We start from the raw sequence: 11,476 nt of genomic DNA, 5'->3' as shown, positions 1-11,476 counted from the left end.
ATAAAAGTGTCTGCTAATTGACTAAAATGTTATTGTAAATGATTAACTCATAGCTTTCTGATAAATTGGGTTTTTAGAAGGTCATTCAGAACTGGTCATTAGGAAATGACAGGCATAAAGGAAATAAGAGAAGGCAAGACTCTCACATTGGCACATGAGACGGGCATGTTTTACATCTTCCCCTGCTGAGAAAGAGGTACATTGGGAGGGTGAGCTAAGTCTAGACAAAAATAGATAGTCATCCAGAGATGTAATGTTTCTGAAGGATGGATAGTAAGAGGAACCTAGAGTGATTATTGCCAGTACGCAAAAAATATATAGGCCTAGAACATGTTGGTTGTGTACAATGTGATATGAACTCTCGTATAAGGAAGACCTTTCAGTCTTCTGTCACCATATGAAAACATTAATGCTTGCAACAGATGTACTCCATGGCTGCCCTTTTAGATACAAAAGATAAGGAAACAGATATTTTTAATAAAGGATTTAATAGACACAGTATAAAATCTCTGCTCACAGTATAAAAGCGAAAATAGATACAATTTAAATAAATAATACAAATTATTTAAGTTATATAGTGATAATGCTTGTGAGCGGAAGTTCAACGTCCCCCAGAATATAATCTCTTTTCATAGTGGACATTTTATTGACAATTTTAAATCTCAGGGAGCGTTGGCAGAGGTCCTCCTCTGAGATGGCATCAAAGAAGAAGTCCTCATTGAAGATAGGGTTACGACTCTTCCTGATGACTGTGCTACGCTGCTTCTGGACCTTTCCAGGCACCAGGGAAAGGCTGACACTGCAGTTGATGCTCTTGGGGTCCACCGAGTGAGTGTATAGTCCCTCAGCACTGATGAGCCGCACCCGCAGCCTCTGGTTATCAGGACAGTACTCTGTAGAGAGGCGCAGGGTGCCGTCCTTCCCTATAGGGACCATGCTCTCCCTCATCACCCTTTCCCTGTGCAGAACCAAGTCTATGGGGAAGATGGTAGGAGGGGCCAGACCGAAGCTTAGTGGAAGGCCTTCTACCAGCCCATCTGACGCCCTCCTCATGAAATTGGGACTATTGTCTGTGGAGCTGCCCTCGTCTGTTGACAGGGAGTTGTTTCTGGACACCACAGTCTTCCTGATGTTTCTGGAAAGAAGCCTTTCATGACTCAGTGTTTTGAAGAGGGTAGACTTGGGTGGGGACCTGCTCAGCATTGGGGAGCTGAAAGGGGAGGACTCAGCTGAGGAGGTGGTGTCACTGTCCAGTGTGCCCTGTCTGTTGAGTGTATAACCTCTGGGCGAGAGTCTGGAGGTCAGGGTGTGAAGACTGAAGGAGGAAGGGGAGGAGGATGGGGAGGTAGAGGGGGAGACTCTGGAGCAAGTGTTGGACCTGCTCCTGGGGAGCAGCAGCGGTATGCCACAGGAGCCAGGGTCGTTGTGGAACAGGGACTCCTTCCTCCTGGTGTGGGGGCTCTCCAGCAGGGTACAGAAACCGTAGCAAGTCTGGGCTTTGGCCACGTGGGGCAAGGAGAGTGCTGCCTGGCTTTGAGGGTCTGCGTTGGTGGTCTCCTCATCACTACAGTCATAAGGGCTCTCGTCCACATTCTCTACCTGGATGATGTGTGGGCTGATAAGCTTTCGTGTTGGGGCTTCCCTCTTAGGGCTCCCCCTCTCAGATTCACACAGAGACACTCTGATGATGGGGGCCTGGCGGCACTGCTCTGTACCTTTCGGCTCCTGGAAGGACGGGATCTTAGGAGGGATGCAAAACTCTGGGATAGTGTCTGGGGTGATAATATTAGGACACAGGGAAAGTCTCTTGTGTTTCTCAGCTTTCTCTCCAAACATGTCTCCGATCCTGAAGCTGTATTCCGTTGAGGGGAGAGGCAGGTTGGTTCTCTCCACGGACACACGGATCTTCTCCACCACCCACATGAGTTCTCTGATAGGGCTTGGTAACTGGAACAGTAAAGGGAAATCCTCATTAGACAACACAAATGGAAACAAATCACAGCCAATCAAAAAGCCTGTTTTCAAAAACTAGTTAAATACTAGTTTTTCTTAACAAATTAAAAAATAATTCAACTTTGTATTGAAAAATTTGAGAAAAGGACATTATTTCAAGTCATGATTATGATGTGATGCTTACCTGGTGTAAATGAGATGTCAGTAAATCCAACACTGTGTCCTTACAGACAGGCTTGTGAGATAGATAACGATGGTAGTAGTAAAGGTCTCTATAAGTAGCAGGCTCAGAATCTCTCTTGTTAAGACCAGCTCCTCTGTAAGCGACTGACGGAAAGAGCTGCCAGGCTGTTTAAATATGGCCTGGTGGTGGGGAGGAGACCAGGACGACTTCCACACACCCTTCAGTGCTCTGACAGGAACCTCCCCTTGGCCACCCGTTCCCATGGAGACACCCAAGCCACAACACAACGCTCTGTGCCCACAGCAGGGGGAAAGGTCAGCCAGATAAGCCAACTAAACTACTTTGAAAATGAACATATGTATCTGACCAAAGGAAAACATGTTCATTGGTTTGTTTGATTTTCCATTTATGCAGATGAGAGGGGGACGTAACCTTGGGTTGTTCACACAAATAAAGTGAAATGATAAGATTATGGCTGAGGCCTGTTGGTGACCCTAGGTTGGCAGTGCTTGAAATGCTGCGACAACATTGGCTTCTGTTGAATAGAATGTGGATCAAACCTCTCTAAATCAACCAATGAACTGTGACCTACTGTTAAAAATAGCTTAAGTGTAAGGATCTTGCAAAGCCACACACTGAAATCGCAATATCCAACAAGTTTGTATTTTCCATTATCTTTAAGGGATTTTGAATGCAATGCACTTGAATAGTAGTATAAATTCACATCACTTGAACACTTAATAGCTGTCTATACGTATTTGCTATACTGGTACCCACTCTACTGTTGCCTTTGTATAATGAATGATATTGACAAGAGGATTACAACCGTTACAACCAGACTAGTTGAGCAACTTTAAACCACAATGCTGCTTTGAAGACAAAACAGAGCAGGTTCTCACATTATTTTAGACACTTTGAAATGAAAACACAAGCCCAACAGGTCTACACTCCAAACAAAACAACCTGTCTTAATTCATGCCAACGATACCCTCTTGTGGTGGGAGAAGGATCAGCTTTTCTGTAAAAAGAACACTTATATTTTGGACAGTGAAAAAAGAGGAGTGCCAGTGGAGCAGAGGCATGGACACCTCTAATACTTTACCCATAGATCACTGATAAATCAGGAAATATATGGAGTTCACTGTCACATCAATCTCATTTTTTTCAACAACTCAATCCATACAAAAATCATGTCACACCTCACAGTAAAAGGCATGGTGTTCAATTCATGAGTCATATGGTAAATTGACATTGTGTGGGTTGATTAACGTACAGTATAAAGCTACAGTACCACTTGGATGTTCCGTTTGACATTCCTCTGGGTTTCATTTAGAAAAAGCTCAGTAATGGCCAAAGTTCAAGTTGAACATCTTAGTAACCCTGTGCAACCACACCACTGGACAGATGGTGAGATCATACCTAAACAACATTTCTGAGAACTTCCACTCTTTCAATGTTTTCTCAAGAGAAAACAATGTGAACGAGTGGAAGATCTCAGAAATGTTGTTTTTAATGGATCAAACGAATGGTTATTTCAACAGCACATTTTACACAGATTTCAGATAGTGGTGAAAAAAAAGAGAGTTGATTGAAAATGTTTCAACTTGTAGATCAAATGAAGTCAACATCCCATATGATCTGTTCAGATTGGCTTCTGAGTTTATAAGCCTTTAATTTTAAAAGGTGGTGGGTTCTTCAGCTGAACTGAGGTTAAGGAGGGTTTTTTGGCACAGAAATAGAAGTGCGTGACCAGTTGTCTTATTAGCTTAACCAAATGTATGTGACCCTTGCCCTAATTAGTTGGATCTGGCATCAATAATCATCCAGTGCTGCCATGTAATGAGGTACATGTGTTTAAGGTTCACCTCAAAACATATGCCATCCACTTCAAACAGGAGGTCACATTTCAGTTGGATGATGTATTCCCCATTCACTGGGAAGATCTCAATTGCATAATCCTTGCATCCTCTCTCCTCGTCTCCTTCTCAAAACCCATTGTAGGAGAAGGTCAGAGGGGAGGGACCTCTGGCTTTCTCATCTAATTGGTTTTGAGAAGGAGGCAAGGAGAGGGGAGAGGACATGAGGAGGATGCAATTGAGATCTTCCCAAAGTGTGTAGAAGGCTGTCAGTCACCAGGTGATGTATGTGTTAATTCACTGCAGCCAACAGAGGGCAGCATATAGGTAGGTAGAAATCATACATTTGCCTTGGATTTGACTGACCAAATTGAGACGCTGGCTGTTATGCCTTCTATTACCCAGTTTCAAATAGACTCCAAGCCGGTTGTAATTCCAAACTTCCAATACACTAGTAAACCTAACATAAGGACTGTAGATCTGAAGTCATGTGGTCACTGACGGACTTACCATTAGGCAGAAAAGGCAATTACCTCAGGCCTCACATAATCAAAATAATAAATAATAATAGTTTTAAACCACTTGAGGCCCCCCCATGCTCCGCGTGAGGCATAATAAATAAATAATTTTAAAAATCCCCGACAACATTTGTCTGTTTAAGCTAGAGATTTCTGCTAGAGATATCTGTCGGCCTTCCGCATCTGCTGTGGAAGGTGTTTAAGCTACAGCAGTGTTTTTCAAACCAGGAGACATCCCAAAAAAATCGATCTTCTCACGAAGACGCCTGTAGCGTATGAATGGTTTGGAAAGATCAGTCTCTCACGAACAAGATGGTGTTCTCCGTTTTGATCTACGACTCCCACAAGTGTCACAGGACTGGACTGAATGTAACCCAATACCAGGCCAAAAATGTTATGGAAGTAAATAGGGCATTTTCACGTAAAGGTATATGGGTAATTCCACGGTAAAAATTACATATTTATTCTCCTGAGCTTTCTTATATATCTCTCAGATATAGGACAGACACTTCAAAACCTACTTCCTTCTGATTACATTTTTGACTCTGTTTTCCCATGAATCTGTTATTCAATGCATTTCAATAGGCTAATATAGCAGTAAGGACCTAAAATTCCAAATCAAATAGCTAAATGATCCTTGGTATGACCATCTTAAAACAATTCCATATGTTAGCTTAGTAGAAACCCAGCCCCGGGCCATTAAACTCTAGGGCAGTGGTATTCAAAGTCGGGGTCCAGACCCCTAGTGGAATCGGGTGGGAATCGGGTACGTTTTTGAGAAAAATAATGCGAAAATTAGAATTTTATTGACTAGATGTCTTTATTGGTTTCTTTTCATTATGATAAGAGATGAAAATGCAATTAAAGAAAGGTTAGGTGTTGATGTAAATATCTAAATGTACAGATCTGAAGGTTGTGTCATTAGATTTGGGTTGGGGTGGGGTCGTGAGAAATTCTTAGGTAAAAAATGGGGTCCCCAGAAATTCTGGTGGAAAAAATAGGGCCCACGCTGAAAGACTTTGAATACCACTGTTCTAGGGGGATAAAGTAAGCATTTCTTTAGTCATTGTCGTCGTGGCAGTGGCAGAGGAGATGTACAGTATGTGTAGCCCATGTATCTGATGCTGTCTAGCAAAAAAAATAGTATGGCATGTCACACTGTTTTTGGCCAGACAGCATCAGATACATGGGCTACATGTAGTAAGAGAGAGGGGCGCTGTTTCGCTCACTCGGATGCTCTCTCCAGTGAGGAACGTTGGAGGGTGCAGAGTGCACTGTTCGGATGCTGGAATTATTTTGGAAGTACTGATTCTTTTTTAAGTGATTTGTTTGACACTCAGATGAAAACATAATAACTGATTATGTTCATGGCACATTAAAAGGGAATACATTTTACAGTTAAATTACATGTCTTTAATATGAAAACCATAAAAAAGGTGGTCGCTTACTTTCTTTGCTTCTCACAGCCCAGAGCTACAGCTACCTCCTGTGGAGGAAGCAAAACGAGTTCAGAGGTGGAAAAGAACATCTTCATATACAGCTGAATATCCTTTTCAACGGATCATGTTTTAAAGTGTCTACGATAAATGGTAGGCTATGCCTAAGCCAACTTGCAGTTGGACGGTTTTTACTTCAGATGTAGGATTGTAATTTGAGCCAGTTTGCTACAGCTGGAAAATAATCCTGCTGTAAAGGGAAATGTGAATTATTATGTGAATTATAATTAATGGACATTTTTTGGTGGGGTTGCTACATTTTTCGTTAGGGCAATTCAAGTCTGACATTTTAAAGTGGAAATTACAAACTTTAGAAGCCTTTTTAAACCTTGACTACACTACAAATTTGCATTTCTTACTGTGCAGGAAAATTGTCTGCAGCAAAATAGTGATCTAATTAAGATCCTACACCTGTAGGCTACAGAAGTGGAATAGGGATTGTGTAATCCATCACCGCCACTTGAGTGCGCAGCATTTCCAAATGTGCTAATCCTCCTCCAAAAAATCCCCCTACGTTTTTTTTACTTCCTCAATAGATTGCTCATCTGTTAATTTCCTCTTCACTTCTCTTCCCTGTAGTTCCTTATACTCTCCCTATCTTTCTTGGCTCTGTTGTCTATCTCTCTCTGCTCTCTCTAGGTCTCCATTCAATTCTGAATGTAACTAAATGTAATTAAAATTATAATCTACGTAATCCCCAAAAGCAATTATTTATCATGAGAAGGCCATAAACAATAACTAGTAATGCTGCATACTCCGATATATGTTGACATCTCACCTTTCTGGTACAATTGCTAAGGTGTAGTCACTTTTGAGGACACAAGCTCAAGTACACAGTACAAATATGATAAAAAATATGATATACAGTATTTCCTATTCAAAAAAACTGTATGAATAAGGCTTGAAATGACTGATATTTTTTCTAAATATAGTATAATCAATTTGTAAAATGACTAACTATAAGATTTCACCTTCCTCATAACTGTAAAACACATATTTGTATATTTAGTTTTAGAGAAAATTTGCATATTTTCTAAAGGTCTCTCTTCATGAAAATGTGTGCCCCCATCGCTGTGAACAATTAATTGGTATACACAGCCTGAAACTAATGACTGCAAAATCTTGTAAATGTTCCTTAAGGCCAGAATGTTGAATAAAATGTCATTTTAACTTATTCTACAGGTTGTCTGTGTGGTTTGTCCTTGAGACAAAATAGCCACAGGAAAGTTTTGTTTGCCAGACTTTTTAGAGTGCCGGTACTGAAGATGACCTTTCTATCATCTGGCACATATGCAAAGCCATGTAAATACCTGCTGATTTCAGTTAATATGCATCTAACTGCTGACTTCCCTGTCAGTGAATTCAATTTTTAATCATGTTTTGGCATGATTGTCTCATTTCAAGTAACTAGCTGCAGGCTCAAAGAAACATTCAATCATATAATTTGCATAGAAACCCAAAATAAAAGCATATAGATAGTGTAATGTATGCTAGAATGAAGGTTTAAAAATGAAAGCTGCATATGCATATTAGCCAAAATACATACTATGAAACTATACTATGAAACAAAGATAAATGATATAAAGAATGATAGTAAAAAGTGTTGGAGCACCTTAAATGAAATGTTGGGCAAAAAGGCAAACTCAGCTCCATCATTCATTGAATCCGAAGGCTAATTCATCACAAAACCCACTGATATTGCCAAATACTTTAAAATATTTTTTTATTGGCATGATTAGCAAACTTAGGCATGAGATGCCAGCAACAAACGCCAAACCTACACATCCAAGAATAACGGACCTAATTATGAAAGACAATTATTGTAATTTTGAATTACATAAAGTGAGTTTGGAAGAGGTGAAAAACGATATATATATATATTTATTTTTGTCTATGAACAATGGCAAGCCACCTGGATCTGACAACTTAGATGGAAAATTACTGAGGACGATAGTGGACGATACTGCCACTCCTATGTGCCATCTCTTCAATCTAAGCTTACAGAAAAGTGTGTGCCCTCAAGCCTTGAGGGAAGCAAAAGTCATTCGGCTCCCCATGAATAGTAAAACACCCTTTACGAACCCTTAGTAAACTTTTGGAAAAAATAGTGTTTGACCAGATACAATGCTATTTTACAGAAAACAAATTAACAACCGACTTTCAGCACGCTTATTGTTTAAATTTGACCTGTATTTAACTAGGCAAATCAGTTAAGAACAAATTCTTATTTTCAGTGACAGCCTAGGAACAGTGGGTTAACTACCTTGTTCAGGGGCAAAATGACAGATTTTTACCTTGTCAGCTCAGGGATTCAATCTTGCAACCTTTTGGTTACTAGTCCATGCTCTAACCACTAGGCTACCCTGCTGCCCCTTATTTATTAGGGATCCTTATTAGTTCCTGCCAAGGCAGCAGCTACTCTTCCTGGGTTACAGCAACAGTTAAGGCAGTAATATACATTAAAATAAAATGTGTATACATTTAAATACATTTTACAACAGATTTCACAATACTTTAAATGTGTGCACTCTGGCCACTACACTACTACAACACACAATCTATGTGTACGTGTGTGTATAGTGTGTATGTTATGTGTGTTTGTATGTGTGTGTTTGTAGCTGTGTGTGTGACTTATAGTCTTCGAGGTTCCATAGTCCTCACTGTTTTTTTAAATCTGATTGTACTGCTTGCGTGAGTTACTTGATGTGGAATAGAGTTCCATGTAGCTATGGCTCTATGTAGTACTGTGCGCCTCCCATAGTCTGTTCTGGATTCTGTGAGTACTGTGAAGAGACCTCTGATGGCATGTCTTGTGTGTTATGCATGGGTGCATTCAACATGTCAATACTTCTTACAAAAACAAGTAGTGATAAAGTCAATCTCTCCTCTACTCTGAGCCATGAGAGATTGACATGCATATTATTAATGTTAGCTCTACGTGTACATTTAACTGCCAGCCGTAATCTCCTGTTCTGGGCCAGTTGTAATTTTTCCAAGTCCATCTTTGTAGCACCTGACCACACTATTGGGCAGTAGTCCAGGTGTGACAAAACTAGTGCCTGTAGGACCTGCCTTGTTGATTATGTTGGAAAGAAGTCAGAGCAGCACTTGATCGACAGACCTCTCCCCATCTTAGCTACTATTGCATCAATATTTTTTGACCATAACAGTTTACAATCCAGGGTTACTCCAAGCAGTTTAGTCTCCTCAACTTGCTACATTTCCACATTATTCATTACAAGATTTAGTTGAGGTTTAGGGATTAGTGAATGATCCCTAAAAAGTTCTACATATTTCTTGCCGCCCATTCTGAAACCGACTGCAGCTCTTTGTTAAGCGTGTGATTTCACTCGCTGTAGTAGCTAACGTGTATAGTGTTGCACATACATAGACACACGGGCTTTACTCAGAGACAGAGGCAGGTAAAGATTGAAAAAAGTAAGCGGTCTAGACAGCTTCCCTTGGAAATGCCTGATTCTACCTGGATTATGTTGGAGAGGCTACCATTAAAGAACACCCTCTGTGTTCTGTTATACAGGTCACTCTCATTTCAAGCAAAAGGTGTAAAACCCTAAAATATACATTTTTCCAGCAGCATACTATGATCGATCAAATCAGCACTGAAGTCTAACCAAACAGCCCCCACAATCTTTTTTTAATCAATTTCTCAGCCAATCATCCATCATTTGTGTAAGTGCCGTGCATGTTGAATACCCTTCCCTATAAAAATACACAATATTGCATAGGCTATACATATACAGTAGCATACATTGCAATACAATCTTCTCCTAAAAACAGTTGTACAATTTGTTTTGCAACAAGATAACCAGAGTTTGATTTCTTAATCAGATGAGTTAAGTTCTCAAATAGCAGCTGCCCAATACCACCGAGGTAAAGACAGTTTCAAGTTGGATATTCGGCAGATATTCGCGCTTTCAATCCTCAATAGCTTTCAAACCACTTGAGCCACAGACTCCAAATAAGTGTCATGATGTTGGAAAAATTGCGCACAATATTGCACAGGTCTTATTTTCACGATTTGGACATGAATTCACTTTCCAAAGCTAATAAACATGTGGAAATGTGAGCAGCATTTTGTATTCCTAGTTTAGTTAGTTAGGGAGCTTTAACAAAATACATTTTTTTTTTTTACATTAGAATTTCAATAGCTCCTTGGTCATGTGACCTACTGACTTCAAACAAGGTTCAGAATGTCCACTGACTACCCTTCTATAGTGCACACACTTTAGTTTGTCCATTTTCATCTCACAAGATTTTACATACATTTTTCAAAATGTAGAATTTCAATAGCTCCTTGGTCATGTGACCTAGTGACCTCAAACAAGGTTCAGAATGTCCACTGACTATACCTTCATAACGCACACTCTGATGTTTGTCTACTTTCATCTCATGCTATTAGACTTAAATCTGTAAGCTTTGCAGGCCTTCATTTTACATGGGTGTTGGGTGTGATAATGTGAAAGAATCCTTTTCATAGCATCATTTTCATATACTGTACATTAAGACAAATCCTTCTATGCTGAATATTAGAACGCAGTTTACATAACCTGATAATGACTTGATATTTGAGTGCATTCACAACAAGCCACCTGCAGACAACTTACAAGATGCAATATTGCATTTGAGGGTTTGTTTTTCTGATGAAAATAGTTATTTGATGCATGGCTTACTATTTCTAACTGGGAAAATAAATTCCTACGTCTTTCGTGAGTAAAATCCTTTTTCCAAAATTGATTTAGATACATTTTTGTGAAGAGGTATGAGGTTTGTGATATGGGTAATTTAATAGTAAAATCATTTAAAGGATCAATACATTTCTATATTGCTTCCCCAGTATCTGCATGAACCATCAGGCCAAGTGTTTTTGGTTGACGCTGCTGGACAGAAAGAGAAGGAGGAATCAGAACATGCTGCATTCAAATTCAGGTCTTAGTTATTCCATTGTACTGGATCTAATACATATTAGCAATTCACATACATTCATAAGTGTAATACATTTTTTATGACATACTGTGAAAAACTCTCTTGGCTGCTGGCTCAGTCACTTTCAGACATGCGCAGAGCAGATTGAAAGGGGAAGGGTAGCTCTCGACTTGAACCACAGGGGTTCTCTGTAAAGAGAGAGTAATTCAAAAGGCACAGACACACCCCTTGACTTTTAATTGGCACCCTTGACCTGTATGTATTCTCTCCTGATTGGCTCTGTGATGCAAAGTCTGGCAGTCTGACTAAAGTGCCAGAGGTATGAGAGACATCCTCCTTTGTATTTATGGGAACAAATATTTCCTAACACTTTGGATCCTATTCTTGGAATGTTAAAAGACTGTTAGAAGATCAATGCAAAAATATTTTTTTACTATTTACTGTCCATGAGTAACCTCAACCTTGTGGGTCTGTGGGTGTTTGGGCCAATAAAGTGGCAACTCAATTCTACCACTGACTAGTCTC

At 39.9% G+C, this 11,476-nt stretch overlaps 1 protein-coding gene across 1 annotated transcript; it reads right to left on the bottom strand.

The window, feature by feature from the left end:
- Nucleotides 1-500: 500 nt before the first annotated feature.
- c2cd4a (C2 calcium dependent domain containing 4A) lies at nt 501-2,287 on the bottom strand. Its single transcript, XM_055932932.1, has 2 exons — nt 2,138-2,287; nt 501-1,947 (listed from the first exon to the last, which is right to left on the bottom strand). Exon 2 carries the CDS (start codon nt 1,921-1,923, stop codon nt 571-573), a length of 1,353 nt encoding a protein of 450 aa, XP_055788907.1. The 5' UTR covers nt 1,924-1,947; nt 2,138-2,287; the 3' UTR covers nt 501-570.
- Nucleotides 2,288-11,476: the final 9,189 nt, after the last annotated feature.

Source organism: Salvelinus fontinalis, chromosome 9 (genome assembly GCF_029448725.1).
Source record: "Salvelinus fontinalis isolate EN_2023a chromosome 9, ASM2944872v1, whole genome shotgun sequence".
NCBI classification, from domain to species: domain Eukaryota; kingdom Metazoa; phylum Chordata; class Actinopteri; order Salmoniformes; family Salmonidae; genus Salvelinus; species Salvelinus fontinalis.
This window is presented reverse-complemented; position numbering and strand designations above follow the sequence as displayed.